At 41.8% G+C, this 19,272-nt stretch overlaps 1 protein-coding gene across 4 annotated transcripts in view; it reads right to left on the bottom strand.

The window, feature by feature from the left end:
- Window positions 1–19,272, bottom strand: part of SPTLC1 (serine palmitoyltransferase long chain base subunit 1) — a 65,066-nt gene that overhangs the window by 8,403 nt on the left and 37,391 nt on the right. For 3 of the 4 annotated variants that reach the window (XM_077909958.1, XM_077909975.1, XM_077909985.1), the window contains 7 exons: window positions 18,320–18,427; window positions 16,094–16,189; window positions 15,653–15,749; window positions 14,570–14,624; window positions 11,440–11,557; window positions 8,490–8,563; window positions 5,503–6,919 (listed from right to left, as the gene is read on the bottom strand). In XM_077909958.1, coding sequence (XP_077766084.1) covers window positions 6,826–6,919; window positions 8,490–8,563; window positions 11,440–11,557; window positions 14,570–14,624; window positions 15,653–15,749; window positions 16,094–16,189; window positions 18,320–18,427 — 642 coding nt within the window. In that variant the 3' untranslated portion in view covers window positions 5,503–6,825. Of the gene's footprint in view, window positions 1–5,502; window positions 6,920–8,489; window positions 8,564–11,439; window positions 11,558–14,569; window positions 14,625–15,652; window positions 15,750–16,093; window positions 16,190–18,319; window positions 18,428–19,272 lie in introns of those variants that run through there. The other variant, XM_077909967.1, reaches the window with a different exon arrangement.

The following is a 19,272-nucleotide window of genomic DNA, read 5'->3' as shown; positions in this document are numbered from 1 at the left end:
GAATGAAAATTTAAGGATATACTTCCCCAAATGATGGCAACCTATTATCATTCTTGGGATTATATATAATCAAGAAACAGAGGTAGCACAATGAAGATGTGATCTCGCATAAGAAGCTGTATGAGGGATCCCTGGGTGGCGCAGCGGTTTAGCGCCTGCCTTTGCCCCAGGGCGCGATCCTAGAGACCCGGGATCGAATCCCACGTCAGGCTCCCAGTGCATGGAGCCTGCTTCTCCCTCTGCCTGTGTCTCTGCCTCTCTCTCTCTCTCTGTGACTATCATAAATAAATAAAACTTAAAAAAAAAATAAAAAAAAAGAAGCTGTATGATTTGGCGGTTTCTTTACTTAGCAGAATGTTTTTGTCTTTGAGATTCATCTATATTGTTTTTTATTTTTTTAAGATTTTATTTATCTATTCATGAGAGACACACAGAGAGAGGCAGAGACACAGGTAGAGGGAGAAGCAGGCTCCCTGTGGAGAGCCCGACATGGGACTCGATCCCAGGACCCCAGGACCATGACCTGGGCCAAAGGCAGTGCTAAACCACTGAGCCACCCGGGCTGCCCGAGATTCATCAGTGTTGTAACACGTGTTAGCTTATTTAATTGCTGACCTGTACTCCGCTGTATGGATATACCATCTTTTCGATGTTCATCAGTTGGCAGTCGTTTGGATGGATTCCAGTTTGGGTCTATATGACTAATGCTGCTATCAACATTCACGTACGAGTGTTTGCATGAGCAGGTGTTTTCATTTCATAGAGAAAAGTTACGCTTCTTAGAAAACTGCCACAGTTTCTCCAAAGTAGTCGCACCATTTTACATTTTCACCAGAAATGTATGAGGTTTTCATTTTTTTCCTCTATCTTGCCAATGGCTGGTATGACCTTTTTTATTATACTCATTCTAGTGGGTGTCAGGGGCTATGTTGGAAGTTTCGATTTGTGTTTTTCTAATGATTAATGATGTTGAATATATTTTCATGAGCTTTTATAGACACTAAATGGCTCCTGGTGGCATCTTTTTCACCATTTTTTAAATCTAGTTTTTAAAAATTATTTTTATATACATGGATACGCATCCTTTATTATATATGATTTGCAATATTTTCTTACAGTCTGTGGCTTGTCTTCATTTCCTTCATTCTGTCCTTTGAAGAGCAAATTTAAAACATTTTAAAGCATTTTCTTGAGAGAGAGAGAGAGAGAGCACGCACAGGGAGTGTATAGAGAGAGAGAGGGAGAGAGAGAAAATTTTAAGCAGGCTCCACACCCAGCACGAGGTTCAATCTCCTATCCCCAAGATCACCACCTGAGCTAAAATCAGGAGTCGGATGCTTAACCAACTGAGCCACCCAGGGGCCCCTGCAAATTCAGAAAAATTTTAATGAAGCTTATCAATGTCTTTCTTTGGCTTATGCTTTTCATGTTGTACATAAGGTATCTTTGCCTAACCAAGGATTTACAAAGATTTTCTCCTAGGCCTTCTCCTAGAAGCTTTATAATGTAGCCCGTTATTTAGGCTTCTGGCCCATTATGAGTTGATTTTTATATATCGTGTGAGGTAAGGGTTTATTTTAAATAAAGGTGTCATAAAGGCAACACTCCATCCATGTCTCTGGGGGGAATCTGTTCCTGGAACAGATTCTGGTGGTTGCTGGGCTTCCTCCACCTGTCTTCATACAGCCTTCTTCTCTGGAGTGATCTCCTCTGCGTCTAAGGGTCATCTCCTTTTGCCTCTATCTTAGGACATGTGTGATGGCCTTTAGGGAGTGCCCCCCATTATAACTCCTGGCAATCACGGGCAGCCCCGGTGGCTCAGCGGTTTGGCGCCGCCTTTGGCCTAGGGCGTGATCCTGGAGACCCGGGATTGAGTCCCATGTCGGGCTCCCTGCATGGAGCCTGCTTCTCCCTCTGCCTCTGCCTCCCTCTCTAATAAATAAATAAAATCTTTTGAAAAAATAATTCCTGGAAACCTCATTTTAAAATCCTTAACTTCATCACAGCTGTACAGATTCCCTTTTCCAGATAAGGTGATATGATACAAGTTCCATGGATCAGAACTCAATTCTTTGGGTGGCCCATTATCTGATCTAATACGATACCCAATTTCTCTCAGCAACATTTTTTTTTTTTTTTTGCAACATTTGTTTTGAAAAGACTATCCTTTTCCCTTTGAATTAGCACTCTGGCATTGTTGAAAATCAACTGACCATAAATGTAAGGGTTTCTTCCCGAACTGTCAAATCTGTTCCATTGATACATCCTTGCATTGGCACTATCTTGTCTTGCTAACTGTAGTATTAGGGTAAATTTTAGAAACTAAGTAGTGTAAATCATTCAACTTGATTCTTCTTTTAAAAAACTGTTTTGCTATTATAGGTCTCTGTTTTCATATCAATTTTAGGATCAGCTTATTGATTTCTGCATAAAGATCTGTGGAAATTTTGTTAAGAACTGTATTGAATCTATAAATCAATGTGGGAAATCTTCCCATCTATGAACATGGAATATCTCTCCACTTTTGAATCTTCCTCTGTTTCTTATGACAGTATTTTATAATTTTTATACTTTTCAGTGTATAAGTCTTACACTTTTTGTTACAATTATTTATTTTAATGCTACCATTCATGGAATTGTTTCCTTAATTTCATTTCAGATTACTTGTTGCTAATAAACAGAATACAATTCATTTTTTTAAAAAGATTTTATTTGAGAGAGAGCACAAACGGGGAGAGGGAGAAGCAGACTCCTTGCTGAGCAGGGAGCCTGATGCAGGGCTCCAGCTCAGGACTCCCAGGATCATGCCCTGAGGTAAAGGCAGATGCTTAATCCACTGAGTCACCTAGGCACCTCCAATTCATTTTTGTGTATTGATTTGATACCTTCTGATCGTGCTAAATGCATTTTTACTATAGTTCTTTAAGAGATGCCTTAAGATTTTTTTTTTCTTTTTTTTTTTTTAAACATTTTATTCATTCATAGAGACGCAGAGAGAGAGAGAGGCAGAGGGAGAAGCAGGCACCATGCAGAGAGCCTGACGTGGGACCAGATCCAGGGTCTCCAGGATCACACCCCGGGCTGCAGGCGGCGCTAAGCCGCTGCGCCACCGGGGCTGCCCAAGATTTTCTATATATAGTGTCATCTGCAAATAAATTTATTTCATTTTTTTCCAATCTAATTCCTTTCCCCCACACTTATTACACAGGCAATAATTTTCTCCCTTAAAATTGTGACTAGGAGTTAGGACTTTCTAAACCCATGTTCAGGAGGGAAATTATATGTAGCTTTTTCTTGTGATTTGTCTGGCTTTGGTATCACAGATACCAAATAGAATGGACAGATGTTCCCATCTCCATTTTTTTCTGAAAGAAATTTGTGAATAATTGGTATTACTTGTTTTTTAAATGTTTGACAGAATTTACTAGTAAAGCCATCTGGATCTGGACATTTTTGTGGGAAGATTTGGAATTATTAAATCAATGTATTTGTTATACTTCCATTCAGATTTTTGTAATTTGTTAACTGTGTCTTCCTTGGAGTTCATTCACATCATTTGTCTAATTTGTTGGTACAAACTTGTAACATTCTCTTACAATCTTTTTAATTTCTGTGGGGATGGTAGCAATGTTACCCCACTATGTCCTGGGTTTGGTAACTTGTGTCTTTTCTGTTACTTCCTTGGCCAGTTCAGCAAGGTTTTGCCAATAGTTTAATTTCCTCTATTTTTGTTTCCTATTTCATTGATTTCCTCTCTATTCCTTCTTTCAGGCTTAGTTTGCTCTCCTTTTTCCAGTTTCTGACAGTGGAAGACTAGGTTATCAATTGGAAACCTTTTTTCTGATATGGCATTTAAAGTTACACATTTCCTTCTAACTCCTGCTTTAGCTTATAATTTTGTCACTCTATTTAACCAGTTCAGAGCATTTAAGAAGCCTCCTTTGTGATTCTTCTTTGATCCATGAGTTATTTAGGGTTTTTCCAGTTTTCTTTTGTGACTCTCTTAGTTGTGTTGTGGAGAACATATACTTTTTATTATTTCAATCTTTTAGAATTTGTGACTTGTTTTACAGCCAGTATATAGTTTACCCTGAAAACTTTCATGGGCAGTTGAGAAGACTATGTTCTGGAGTTTTCGAGTAGAACGTTCTACAAATGTAGGCAGGTTTGATCAAGTTGGTTAACAGTGCTCTTTAGGCCTTCTTTATATACTAATTTTCTTACTGGTTGTTCTATCAGTTATTTAGAGTGGCCTTTTTCAAAGTTCCAACTATTACTCTTAAATTATCTATTTTTTCAATTATGACAGTTTTGCCTTATGTATTTTAAGGAGTCTCTTTTTAGGAGCATATATGTTTATAATTATCATTTTCCCTATGCACTGACAATTTTATTGTTTTGAAATATCTCTATGTCTGTAGTAATCTTTTTCGTCTTAAAAATCCATTATTATTTTTTTTTTTAAAGATTTTTATTTATTTATTCATGAGAGAGAGAGAGAGAGAGAGGCAGAGACACAGGCAGAGGGAGAAGCAGGCTCCATGCAGAGAGCCGGACGTGGGAGTCGATCCCGGGTCTCCAAGATCAGGCCCTGGGCTGAAGGTGGCGCTAAACTGCTGAGCCACTCGGGCTGCCCTTATTTTACAGATTTAAAGATGCACCTTTTCCACACACATTTATATTTCTGATATTGAAAGGTATCCTCCAACTGGCATATTACATTTCCGTAGTACATAAAACAAATGCACACGGTCTCATTAGTGAAATTCTAGATTTGAAACAATGCTCTTTCCTATCCCAACTTGTTCAGAGCCCCACATTTCCTGAGTTGGAAGCTAGCTATAGACGACAGAAGGGGAGCAGTCATTTGGTTCTTCCCACCCCTGTGGGAAACCAGTCCCCAAATGGTTTCCATGCTGCTTGCCCCAGCCAGGTCATGAACAGAGCCTTATAGAACCTTCTCACTGCTTCTCAGAGAAATGTGTGCCCTGCTTCAGATTTGAGAGTTTTCTCTCAGTGTTCTGCCTCAGTTTTATATAACTTTATTGTTCCGAGCATATTGTTTTTGTGGTGTATGTCACTGGATGTTGCTGTGTAGTTTTAATAGAAAGACGTTAGTTTTATTTCGGTCAAAATGCTGATGTGTCCCAAGGGCTCAAGTTGTTTCCACCATCTTTTCCAGAAGCTTCTGTCATTTTTAAAACATAGCAGTGAATATCTAGATGTTGAAATGTTGATTCAGAAAATATTATAAAAATAGCTGAAAAGTTGCTATCACCACCTGCTAATAATGAAAACAACGGCTCAACCATCTGTGTAGTAATAGTGGCCGAGGCCCACGCCAGTAGGAACCCAGGGAATTCCAAATACTATACACTGAAGAAAGGTACTAAGAAATTTAATTATTTCCTAAACACAGACACCAAGATTACTCTTCTATGTATGCAGATAAGTTAAAATCAAGAGACTATTCTGTTGAATAGATTACACATGCAAATAGACTGATTGTCAGGAATGTGGGTTTATTTCATTAAAAAATAAAGCAAAAAGATTCATCCCCCCAAGAGTACTGTACCCTTTAAAGCAGCAGCAATCACAAGGCACATATGTATGAAATACCTCAAGCAAAATAGAAACAAAATGTTAAAAAATATGTTATTTAAAAAGATGTTGGAAGACCATTTGTTAATATGAACATAGACTGTAAAAATGGCATTCTTAAACATATTTTTTAGAAGTTTTATTCCTTCACCTTTACTAAGAGAAGAAACAATGATGTAATATTTACGTACTACCTTGTGGCACAGAGCACAAACGTTTACACCACCTAACCTGGTTTGCTAAAGAAAAAACAGCTAAAGTACAGCTTAAAAACTTTATTTTTAGTGTGTTCACATTTTTAGATATTTGAAATTCATAAGCTAAAAAGTTATTTTCCTTAGCTTAGAAAAAGACTGTAGTTATATGTCCTTAGGCAAACCCAGTCCACAAAAGGAATACATTCAAGATATTTTAAAATATCAAGGACATGATTTCTATTCTAGCTAGGATCATCACAGTAACCCTCTTCCTAAAACAGATTAGAAGTCAACACATAAATGTGAAGGTCAATTATATTAAAATAAAGTAGCATTTGATTTAAATTATTGCTCACTTAGGAAATACAATGACTATTCATTCTCTGGTCATGGCTGTTAAGATTACATATTAAGAAATGGTGTAACATCAATATTTAGTGTATATAAAAATTCTAGGATTCAAATATATTATAATGAAAAGTTCATCATAATCACACAAAAAGTGTTTCCTTAAATATTAGCCACCACTGAGTTGCACGGAACGAAGGCTGAAAAAGATGCGGTTGAATTAACTCCTCGAAAACAGGTTTTGTGTCCTAGATGGCGAAGTGTTCCTCCAAGCTCTAGTGCTGCAGAGACATTATTCTAGGAAACGTTAAGGAGTGCTTACACACTCTTTACTATTAGAGGGAGGAAGATAAACTGAAGCTCCGTTTTTAAACAAAAAAAGAATATAAAATACTAGTATAATAAAACATTTAAATAGTACTAAATCTCACAATTTAAATACTAGTTATATGCTGTCATTAGTTTTCTTCTTTAAAAAATCAGTTCCTGGGCTTTTAGATTTGTTTTCTTTTTAAAAGTAACCAGCATCCTCCTCGTGGTTGGGCACCAAGTCCATACCCATGCTGCCCGGTGGCCACCCCTCCAGGTACCCGCAGGCCTCTCCTAGGTCACAAGGAAGTGACACAGAGGCCTGTGCGTGTGCCTTGTGGCAGCTGCCCACCGGGCGCTAAGACCCAGCCTAAAGCAGCACAGCCTGGGCCACCTCCTTGATCGTGCGCGCGGCTCTCTCCAGTTCTTCATCTGTTTGTTCCACTGTGACCACAACCCTGATGCTGGGAAATAAGGACACAGAAAACCGTCAGAGGGGCGAGTCTATGGCAGCTGTATCTGAAGTCAAGTTCTACTGGAATATGGCCCCACCCATCAGCGGGCCTACTGTCTAAAGCCACTTCCTCGCCGCGCAGCAGAGTTGGATGGTTGTGGCCAGGACCCTCCGTCCCAGAGCCTGGACACTGGCCAGTGACAGACGTCTGCCGCTCCCAGCCCCACTGGTGGGAACCTGGGGGTGGAGCTCTGCCCAGGGGTGCTGGGACCCCCGCCCTCTACATCATCTACTGCTCGGGCAGCACTAGGCCCTAAGCTGCAGTTCAACATTTCTCAAATCAAGGAGTGTGTGTGTGCCTACACTCATACTTACAATTCAGTAAGTCATGTGGAAGTTCTGTACTACTTTGAGGCAAGGCAGAAATTTTTAAGTTTTTAGGAAACTGAAGACAAAAACGATCAGCTTGACAGGGCAGTTCTACCTCTCTTCTCCCAGGCCCCTCTGCAAAAGTCGGTAGCATCCGTTGGACATGTTCACAGAGCTGTGCCAGGTGGCACACAGAGCCCTGCGGGCACAAAGCAAGTGTGGCCCCTGTTCTCCCACAACACAGGATTACACCTTCGCCTGGGTGCGATCAGGAATGCGAGGGCAGGATCTTTAGGGCGTCTCTGAGCCGCTGCCAGTGGTCTGCCGCCAGAATCCCGGCCTGGCCCTCCATGTGTGCATGGTGCTCGGGACCCCAGGGCCTTCCCTGTTCTCCAGGGCCCTCTCGTGCATTCCCTCTAAGCTTGTGCTCTGGCTCCCCAGAGGCAGTTGAGGGTCCCCATCCCACTGCGCAGCCTGCAAGAAGGCGGTATCGACGAGTCTGACATACCTGATCTTTCGGGCTCGCCTTAAGCTTCACCTGCTCTTGGAAGCCTGAGTCCCTTCCAGCCCGGAATGACTTGCGCCCTCCTCCTGGGACTCACCGACCTTGTGCTATGACCCTGAGCACTTCGTGTTCTGGGTGTCTACCCACTTCGACTACACTTTAAGTGCTGATGAACAAGCATCAATTTTCAATCAAGAGTCCAAGTACCCTCCTCCTGTGTATGGCTTCTTGAACCTCTCTAGATTTTCCCCACTGTTGCTGTTTTCCTCTGGATGGTTTGTAAGTGTTTGCCAGATGCGGTACCAAACGGCCTCCAGCCGGCAGTGGGGTAAACACCACCACCCAGATGTGCCCCTCGCACCAGATGGCCGTCGTGGCAGATGTGGCTGGACCGGCGCGTGCACCTCACGGCCTTAGCAAACCTCTGCCGATCAGAACTGCGGCCATCCCAGTTCAGTCCTGGGATCTCAGACACTTCTCTGAGTTAACTGGGAGGGTACAGCGAGTCCTGGTGGGGCTTTAGAGTTAACAATTTTAAAATGGCTGGTTTAAGAGGAAAAAACATGATGCACTAGACTTTAGTACAGTACATACTCTTCCTTATCCTATGATAGTCTTTCAAACGTTTTCAGAACAGAATGTATTTTATACAGAATTCTGAAAGAAGGAAAAACAAAAGTCAGGTCACATTTTAACGTCCACCAACCTTGGAGGAGGGAGGCACTTCTCTTCTTTCTCCAGGTAGCGTGCCTGAGTTAATGCGATGCTTCTGTCCATGCACTGTATGAAGAAGAGGGACACATTTGCAAGCTTGGTGGCAGACACTGTGCTCACTACGACAGGAAGGTAATCTGAAATGCTATCCTTAACGGCAGCATTAATTCATTTTTGCAGTTACAGCTGCGAGAAGGCAATACCGAAGATGGTAATACCAGGACAGTCCCCAGCAGCACCAAGTGGCACAGATGTGCGGCGGCGGCCCTTGCTCTGCACTGCCCAGGGCCACTGCCGCAAACCGTGTGGCTGCCAGGCACCTTGAGACAGGGGTAGTGCCACCGAGACTGAACTTTTAATTTTACTCAATTTAAATAGTCACACATAGCTAGGAGTTTCATTTTAAACAAAGTAGTAGTAAGACACAGGGAAATAGTACCAGCAAAGCCCTGGAAACTAACCAAAAGTTGAACTTAATAGTAACACCAGGATAGACAAAGGGCTCACACTTCAAATGTTAACAATTCCTCTGATTTCCATGGGCTACCTTCGAGCAGGTGCTACCAGGCTAAAAGAGTCTGGTGTCCCCCCATAATTTGCATAGCTTTTCCATACATTAACCATTTGTCAATATTTAAAAAAAAAATTAAAACATCTCTATCAAAATAAAGTATAAAAATCAGATTGAAGTAATGGTTTATCAGGTTTTGTTTGTTTTTTTTTTTTTAGATGATGAAAATGTTTTGGAATGAGGTGGGTGTACTCAAAACTACTCAACTGTATTATCTTAAGAGGGTGAAGTTTTTGGTATATAAATTATATTTACAACAGCATAAGTCAGAGCAAGGGACTCATAAAAGTAAGGAACAAGTATTCCCAGTGCTGGGCAGTGAGGTGTCTGCTTAGAGGGCCCCAACGTCCGTCGCTGGGCTGCGTTCCTGCTGCTAAAAAACAGCACACAGAAAACAACAGCAGGCGACAATGACAGACTTCTACTGATGCTACATCTGGAGTGTACTTGGAGAACCTAACTCCTCCTGAAAACATCTGGACTGGCTCTGTTCCTAGGTCTGGCTAAGAATTGTTATAAACCATCGTTCAGTTTATAAAAACAGTGTCTTGTCAAGCAACAAGAACTTGGCAAGAGCTCTGAGTTCTGCAAAGCTCACACGAGAGTCTCTGCACCGCAACCGTCTCCTCAGATACTGACCAGGGTGTGAAGCAGAGCTGGAGATGAGGACACAAAGACACTGTAAGACTTCTGTTCTTTGCATAAACGCAGTTTCCAGGCTGTATTTTGTCCCTGCCTGGAGCCCCTGCTCCCTGATTCAGCTCTCACAAGGACTTCTTGGAGACGGTCAACCTTGGGCCGGGGCCCAGATCTGGCATCCATGAGCTGTGCAAACTTTCGCCTTCTCTTCTGTTCTGAGGACAATTTGCACAAGTGCGGCCTGCATATCCGATGCTTCTCTAACTTGCCCTCTTCAGTGTCTCTGGTACAAGTAGAAGGAAGACCCTACTGCTGCGATCTCTCGAGGAAAGAGCGGAGGGCGAGGTCATGTGGAATAATCGCCCTGGCAGCCAGGGATGGCCTGGGTCTCGTGGCGTGGAGCAATGCAGGGGGCTGTCTTGAGGGGGGTGGAAGGAGACTGAGGTTGGAGGGCAATGGTGATGGGACTTGCGGCTCCAAGAGGCTGCTCTACAGCAGCTAGTGTCCGGGACCCTAATGGGCAATCTGCTTAGCGCACAAGCTGTGCTGTCACACGAAGCCAGTATGATCGCTCTTTTACTGCTGTGTCCATTTAGCTTGTATTTAATTTATAAACTGTTTTGGTGCCACGTCTGTGTAAGAACCCTAACCACAAGGATGCTGTATTTTCTTTTACGTCTCTACACACTTACGTGACATTATAGTAAAAACACTGAGGTGATAAAAGCGCCGGTGGGGTGTTTCTTCCTTTGAAAGGAGTCTCTTTTTGTGCTTGCAGAGCTGTACCCAAGGGACGTGTGTGGCACCTCTGCACTCAGAAGGTGTCGAGACTCACTCCAGCCAGACTGCCCATGATTCACACATTCACTTAGTGAGGAATCTCAGGGTCTGGGTTTGGTTTTGTTTTATAAGACGACTGACTCCAGAAGGCCACAAGCTGCTTGAAGCTCTCTCTCCACTATCTGTCCCCCCAGGTGATGCAGTTCACACACCGTAGGAGGCAGGATGCTAGAGCAAGCTGTGTAGCAGAGGCCAGTGTTGCCTGGTCTCCTCGTGGAGCAGCCATGTGACTGGGGAGAGCGGCCTAACCCGCTGGCCACAGCTGGACAAAGGCACACGACAGATGACAGCCATCACCCTGATGCCTGGAGCATGGCCTCAGAGCAAGAGCCCCTGGAAGGAGCCATCAGGACAAGCCTCCTTTCATCCTTGTGTGCATGCTAGCATTCTGGAGGAGTCTCGTCAAGGTAGGGCTGCCCCGGCACAGGCTCATCGAGCTGCCACATCCACGCCTCTCTGAGGAGGAGGAGGAGGAGCTGTGTGGAGGCAGGGGAGGGGGGGGGCACTAGGAAACACAGCTCTACCAAGCACAGAGGGGCAAGTGGTCCTCCCCAGGGAGGCATATCTTAGTCAATAGCTAAGGTACAATTAGTAGTAAGATCACTTTCAGGAGATTAGCATGTTTAAATCAACCTCCAAATTAGGCCTGGGAAAGATACGGTCTTTCTTCCTTTCTGGTAATAAGAGTATTGTGACTGGTCTCTGGGCTATGCTGGGGGTTCACCTGGAGAGCTGTCTAGGGCTGTGTGTGATCGTTACTCATAATGTCAACCTGGCCCACACGTATGAAAGCCTGGGTTTGGAAATGCTAAGCGAATGGGTTTTCTGGAAGGCTAAGTATTTAGACATTTCAGCACTGTGTGGATTAAGGGTAGAAGAACTACATACTTACATGATTTACAATCTCCTGAAGTAGTTTAACATCTTTTTCTCGAGACCCAGTGCTGTCTTTTAGCTGCAGGTGAAATGCTGGAGAAAGGGACTCCCCCACCACTTTTAACCCAGAAATGCTGAAAGGAAACACACACACATGCAAGCGTAAGTCCCTTCTAGGCACAATGATATCCCACGTCTAAGTAGTTGTATGAAGTCTGCATTAATGAGTGGAACAGAGGCTTGTGGCTTTTCTGGGCAGAATCATCCAGTGACTCCAGTCCTGACAGAGACAGCAGAAATCCAGCTCTCTGGGTAGGGCTCGCTCATCTAGGATGCACCTGCAAGGCCACTTCTGTGAGTGTGGCTGTGCAGATGCTCCCTGTCCTGGTGGACAGCTCTAGCTCACACTGCACAGAAGATGAGAGTCATCCCCAGGCTCCCACCAGGAGGCCTGCAGGCTGCTCCCTCCCTCCATAGCCCACAGGCCCCCTCCTCAACCGCCTCCTCTCCATCTTCTGCAATGGCCAATAAGCCAGGTCCCAGCCTGAGGACTGCCTCCTGGGGCCTCCCTCCCAAACCATTCCCCTAGAGAAGCATCTACACCATGGTTTCCTATTACTGTTTCCTTCATGACCACTTATTATTGATACTGTTCCCTTGTTCATTATCTCAGTCTTTAGTTATATCTCGCCTTTCATAAATTATGCTCATATTGTATAGTTAGTTCCCTTATTTGGATGTTTACTGTTCAGTTTTACTTGAATTATGATTATTTTCATCTTTCTTAGGATTAACAGAACAGACATCTGCTTCTCAGGGAGGGAAGGGAGACTTCTTTAGGAGTGAAATCCTGTATTTTCAAATGATTTTTATAGATGTCATGAGAATTGCAGGTCAGGTTCATTTAAAGTCCATTTTTATCTGATACGATTAATAGTTTGATTTCTGACTTATCTCCTAGGCTACAAATGGTGACACATGACTTTGAAATTGAGCTAATAAGCACTTTTAAATTTTTTAAACATTTAAAAAAAGATTTTATTTGAGAGAGAGAGAGAACACAAGCTGGGGGGGAGGGGCAGAGAGAGAAGCAGACTCTCTGCAGAGTAGGGAGCCTGACTTGGGGCTCTATTCCAGGACTTTGGGATCATGACCTGAGTTGAAGGCAGACACTTAACTGACTGAGCCACCCAGGCGCCCCTAAGCTAAACATTTTAGATAAACTCTGTTTAGCAAGCTTCACTTAGAAAGATTTGCTTTTCCCTTAGAATAAAATTAGCACAAAAAACACTTCATAGCACATTTGATTCCTTAAGTCATTTAGGATTCAACAAACTTTACTGAAGGACTGTGTCACATCATGCGAGGTGCCAGAAGCCAACTTCACCTGCCTTTCAAACCACCAATGAGCACTATAATTTGTCACTTTTCTTTAAATGTAATGCATCCTACTAGACCTCTCAATAAACTAGGCTGCAAAACAGTGCAGTAAAACATACTATAATAAAAGGGATTTACTCCAGAATGCAAGCATAGTTTAATACCAGAAAATTGTAACAGTGTAATTCAGCATAAGACATATCTATGATTTTTTAAAAAGTCTCCAAATCTAGGAATAATTTGATAAATTCTACCTATAGAAAACTTAAAGTATGATGCTTCATACTTCATGAAGAAATGCTTTCATACTGTGAATGACAGAAGAGGTGTACCACTACTACAATGGAAGAATCACTAATGTGCTAGTGACTTACACCAATGCAGTAAGACAAGAAAAGGACCAAGATGTCTAAGAATCTGGAAGGAAGAGAAAACCATTATTCAGATAACAGGACTTTTATATATGTCATCATAAAGAGAATGAAACGAACCATTAGAATAAACAGGAGTTTGGAAAGACTGCAGGATATCAGATCCTAAGGACAAAATGCAAACACCAGAGAAGACTAGATACAAGGAGAAGCTGCAACTGGCTAGCAGCTGGAAGGGAAGGTGGGGTCCAGGGAAAGAGGTAGTTAGGAGGCTAGAGGATGGAGTGTATTCAATGCTAATCAAATGATTCCAGAAAGCATGACAAGAGGAGAGACAGCCAAAGGCACCAGGTCCTTGAGGAGAAAGGGCTATGATACCTGGAGGAAAGACTGGTTCGGATGGATGGCTCTGTGTGCACAGGTTTGTGAGAGAAAAAATGGGAATCTGTGTGACAGCAGTGAAGCCAGGCTGTCCGGACAGTGGGCGGATGCAGATGGGGAGTGGGGAAGGGATTGAGAGGCAGGGGACTGGGGAAAGGGGAAAGATGGGGAAGAGAAGGAAGGTGGAGGGCTGGGCTTATAAAATGAAGACAGCAATACCACTAGACAGAATGAAGGGCATCTGAGGTTGGTGTTCCTGAATTTATAATGAGTCCAACATGCTGTGCTATATTGGGATATCAATATTTCATAAAACAAAGTAACTGGAACCAACACAAATATCATCTCCTAACCATAAATCATGCAAGAACTTTTGTTACTATCATGTAGACACACCCAGAACTTTAATTATTTCTGCCCTCACTGTATCTGGAACAGCTGTGACCTGCTCATTTACTCACTGCCCTTGTCCATTAGAAGTACTCTTGTGTAGTTAAGACAAAAAAGTGAAAACGCCTAAGGTTCATTTCAATTTCACCTGTTGTTCTTATATTAATTTAAAATAAAACTTAGTATTTTTCTAAAAAATAGGGCCTGTATGAATCCACTGTCACCTAATTCCATAGCGTATAATGATTATCATTTTATCTGTACGGATGTGAAGAGATTCTCCTGTGCTCACCTGAGTTATTTCTGGTGGTAGCATGTTTGGTGGTTATTTTCATCTTTGAAACAAATATATTGCTATAATATTAATGAGCTTTTAACCTTTTTAGAAAAACAAAGTCATGGTTCTTCAATGACAAAATGGGTCCTCTGGCTTCAAGCCCACAGACAAATCTGGCTGAACAGAGTTTCTCATTTCTTAGTTGCAGTTCAGCTGAACTGACCCAAGCCTATGGGTCTGAACTGACCCTGACTCAAAACCAAAGAGGTGACATTTAAAATTGTTCATGAGTTAATTAAATGTGGTATAGACAGACTTTAAGTTGGTTGACAATATATAAAACTTACCCTTGTAAAGCTTTATGAATTCGCTTGCACTTTTCCTTCAACACTGAAAAAATACCTGTACAGAAAAAAATGCACTTGAGAGTATATCTGCAACATCTGATACTACTAAAGATATTTTTAAAGTTCAAGTTCATCAATTTAAAATGCTGCAAAGCCTCCTATAGACTCCTAGCACACAGGAACACTTCCAAAGGCCCAACCCTCAGTCTTCGACATATACCCTAGCACCTCCTCACCCACTTTCAGTAGAATCTAGGATGAGGTTTTCCACAACAAAACAATTGCTATTGTTCTCATCAAGATAATCTGGCTAATAAAGGGTATAAACATGTTACTTATTTCTGGACCCTTAACAATTCGGTAAAAGATACTGTAGGAACGTTCACTATCTTTTCCTTGCTATTTTCACTTTATTCATGGAAAATTAAAAAACTAAAATATCTAAGCAAGAAGCAGGAGTGCTAGGCCTTCGGACAAGCAAGCGTATGAATATGTACCCAGAAACACATTTCCTGATTCTCTGAATTAAAGCCATTAACACTTTACAAATTTAAAAAAAACAGGTAAGGCTTGTTTTTTCATTTCTGTTTTAGGCTTTGTAAGGAGGTACTAACAAAGCCTAAAGGCACATTTGAAATTTAGTCAAACTGGCCCATTAAATAAAGGAGCTTTAATGGTTGGTAAACTGGGTTTGGCTTTTGTATCGACTAATGAATCAAAGGCTGAAGGGAAAAACTGGATAAGCTATAAATTATATGTACTGAGCATCAGCAGCACACTTCAGCTAACTTCTCAAATGACAACCAGCCCAGAGCTGACTCCTCCTCCTGGCATTTCCGCCCATCCTGGGATCCAGTCCCACTTTGGCTTTGGCTCTGCCTCCTGGGCTGGAGAAGCTCTACACTGAATCTCGGGCAGGACAACATCTTCACTGCCATTCTCCATATAAACACCAGGTAATATCATTCACATGCACAGTTCTGTCTGGTAAACACTTTGCCTCTAGCTAATTCCTCCAAAAGCACACCACAACCTGGCTGACATAACTGCGATGTCTGCTGTCCTGGGTTCAGAAGATTATACCTGGATTCTCCTCCATGATGTTGAGAGCCTCGATTGCAGCAGCAGCCAACAGCGGGGGTAGTGAAGCTGAAAAGCAGTATCCCTGGCCAGAAAGTCGCTGAGAAGAAATAAACAAGTTAAAGACATAAATATGCTTCTCATTTTTGTGGGCTAAAAAACCTAAAGGCACCAGATCTGCATCACCTCAGGTGAAGGTGTAAAGATCTATGCATGTATAAAAGTTATACATGTAACACAAATTAGGCTTTTTTAAAAAGAGATAATTTCAAATATAAATATTCTGAGTGATTCTACAAATTGACTTTTAAATAAAAATTGTGATAAATTAAGTCAGAATGAAATTCTGGGATTGGAAGTTATATGCTGAGTAACTTTCAGCATGACCAGTGGAGCAACTAGTTTCAGTTTCTGCTTTTGTTTTTAAAAAGTTTAAGAACCCACCTGGTGGTCAATTACAAAAGATCTGCCACAGCAGAAACCTCCAATAGAAGCCAGGGAATTCTCCATGTTGGCGCTGATAAGATCAATATCATCAATCTGCCAAAAAAAGTGGGACAGTGGTAGTTATTCTTCAATTTAAAGAAAAAATAGGGCAGCCTGGGTGGCTCAGCGGTTTAGCGCCACCTTCAGCCCAGGGTGTGATCCTGGAGACCCGGGATCGAGTCCTACATCGGGCTCCCTCCATGGAGCCTGCTTCTCCCTCAGCCTATGTCTCTGCCTCTCTCTCTCTCTCTCTCTCTCTGTGTCTCATGAATAAATAAATAAAATCTTAAAAAGAAAAAAAAAAAGACCCCTGTCAGGCCTAGAGACAAAATTTCAGCATTGAGCATATCAACACCTTGGTTCAAGCAAATTACCTTCATGCAAATTAAAAGATATATCATACAAAATCTATCGCTACAAGGATGGATGTTTCAAAGTGCACCTCTGAAATGGTCTCACTTTATACTTTTTGGCCACTTCATCATGCATGGACAATTTATTCACAGTGGAAGGAGGAAGAGAAATTAAAAGATGAAATCCAAAACTGCTTAGTATTAAAAATATTCAAAGGTACAAAATAAGATCATTTCCTTAAGTAGTAGTCCAGCTGGCCTTTCCCTAAAAGGTATTTGAGATAAATACTAACAAATCTATCAGAGTTTTGAGCATTTCACCCCTGTATTAAATTTACCTTTCACCTTTTCAAAAATAAAATCAATTACTGTGTGTCTTGTGGGCTTCTGAGTCCCCATGATCTTCTCAACTCCATGCTCTGCTGACCCTCACCTTCTGCTCCAGCACTAGCACCTGGTGCATGCTGGGCACACAGCAGCCATTCTAAAGCACTCACTAATGGTCATGATCACAAATGGTCTGAGCACATCTAAGGGTTTCTAAATGGTCCACAGACCCAACAAGGAAATCTGTGCAGTCTTTTTTTAAAAAAACCTTTTATTATGAAAAATTTCAATCACACGTGCAAGTAGAACTGAGTATAAGTTCATCACCAGATTTAGTAATTACCAGCTCATGGACAATCCTGTATCATGCAGAGCCCCCTGCTGCCCTCATCATTTTTTTGTAGCAAATCCCAGACTTCACATGGTTTCATCTATAAATATTTCATGTACATTTCTAAAGGATACAGACCCCTTTAAAAACATAATCACAAAACTATTTTCACACCTAAAAAATGAATAATTTCTTAATATCGTCAAATATTCAGTGTTCAAATACCTGCCTCACAAAGCTTGTGTTTTGCAGTATTTGCTGAAATCAGGATCTAAATATAGTCCATATATCCTGCACTTTTCCTCAGTGCATTTACTCACCAAACAGCAGTCTGTCTTTGAGGAGTATGCCTCAATCTAACTTCATGTGATATCTGGTCTGCTCTCCAGTTTTCTCTGGACCATATGGGCAGTGGGATGGAGATAATCTAAGGTGATTTTATGTTCTTTAGTTCAACTTTTTAACATAGGTTGTAAAACTTTTATGCATAGGATTTGCAGGCAAGTTCCCCTTCAACTCAACCGGTTACACAATGGTGGGTGAAGACAGATCCTACGGACAGGCTGGCACTGCTCCTCCCTGAGGCTCCAGGGGCATAAACCATTAAGACTGGGAGCAGCTGGGACTCATTTCCAATCAGCAAAAGAACACATGACCAACTCACTCCAGTTGTCTGGGACCTTGAGGCTTTGTGTAATCTGTACCAGCACTGCTTTAGACTCTCTCTCTCTCTCTCTCTCAGTCATAACTAATACCCCATACACAGAAATAAGGGAGAATTCAGAATTATAAATATTAGAAAGAACATTCTTTCACTGCCATAATATTTTCTCAAGAACTACTTAAGGGAATTCTTACTGATTTTCAGAAAAACACAGCAGGCAAATTTACCTGTTTCTAGAGAAGAGATATTGAAAGCTAAGATCAAATACTACCAGGTAAACAGACCACAACTGTATGACTAGCCACTGTGAGTTATAGGTTCTGAGGGAGGACAGGCCTCTGATGTGGCTGAGCTGATCCTCTACAGGCTCAGCAAAGTACCAGATACCATACCGCATGACCCTGCACACTGATGATGACCATCATCTTGTGCCCATGAAATAAATGTATGTAGCAGGACGAACTGCATGTTTTCTATATGAGGAAATGTCCCAGAAAAGGAAAACTTACACTGATTCCAAAATGTTCTGTGACTCCTCGACCATGCTCCCCCAGGACTCCAAACGAAAGGCTTTCCTCCAGAAAGATTCTTGCTTTGTATTTGTATTTTAACTTAACCTAAGCGGTAAACAAAACACAACTTTAAAATACTGATGATTAGCACCCTAGAGGATGTACAAGGAAGAACAAAGTTAAACAAAAAATGAAAACATAGATCCTCAGCACTGGTGGATTTGTACTTGTGCATCTGCTGACTGGCTGAAATTTCTTTGTAATCTATGTGCAAGGCAGAGGGGGAAGTGGCAAAAACTGCATGTTCCCAGCTGAGTGTGACGACTTCTTCAGCTCATACCATGAACAAGTGTCCTTTCCAGGGTGTCTTTATTGCCATGTTTTTTGCATTTTGTACTTTTTGCTAGTGATTTTGTTTTAGGATGGCCCTGCGCACAGCGCTGAAGTGCTGTTTAGTGTTCTTAAGCTCCAGAAGGCTATGATGTGTCTTAGGGAGAAATGGTTGTGTTGGATCAGCTGAGTTCAGGCATGAGTTAGAGTGCTGACCGCCCTAAGTGCAATGTGAATGAACCAATAATATGTGTTAAATAAAGTGTCTTTGAGCAGAAAACACATAAAACAAGGTTATATACCAACTGATGAAAAAGCTGTGATCAGAGGCTTGCAGAGAACAAATGACATTTTTGCAGCCCATTTATAGAACATAACTATGTACGTGCACTTTCTAGAACCTAACTACAGGTGGCCCTGGAACAACACAGGTTTGAACTGCGCAGGTCTGCTGAGATGTGGATTTTTTAAATAAATACCGTCCAGCACTGTATTTTCTCTTCCTTATGATTTTCTTAACATCTTCTCTTCTCTACTTACTTTACTGTAAGGACTACAAAATATGTTTTCATCAGTTATTTATGTGATAGGGCTTCCAGTTAACAGGAGACTACTGGTAG

This window comes from Canis aureus, chromosome 1 (assembly GCF_053574225.1).
Source record: "Canis aureus isolate CA01 chromosome 1, VMU_Caureus_v.1.0, whole genome shotgun sequence".
Taxonomy (NCBI): Eukaryota; Metazoa; Chordata; class Mammalia; order Carnivora; family Canidae; genus Canis; species Canis aureus.
Note: the sequence above shows the minus strand (reverse complement) of the source record. Positions and strands in the feature narration are given on the sequence as shown.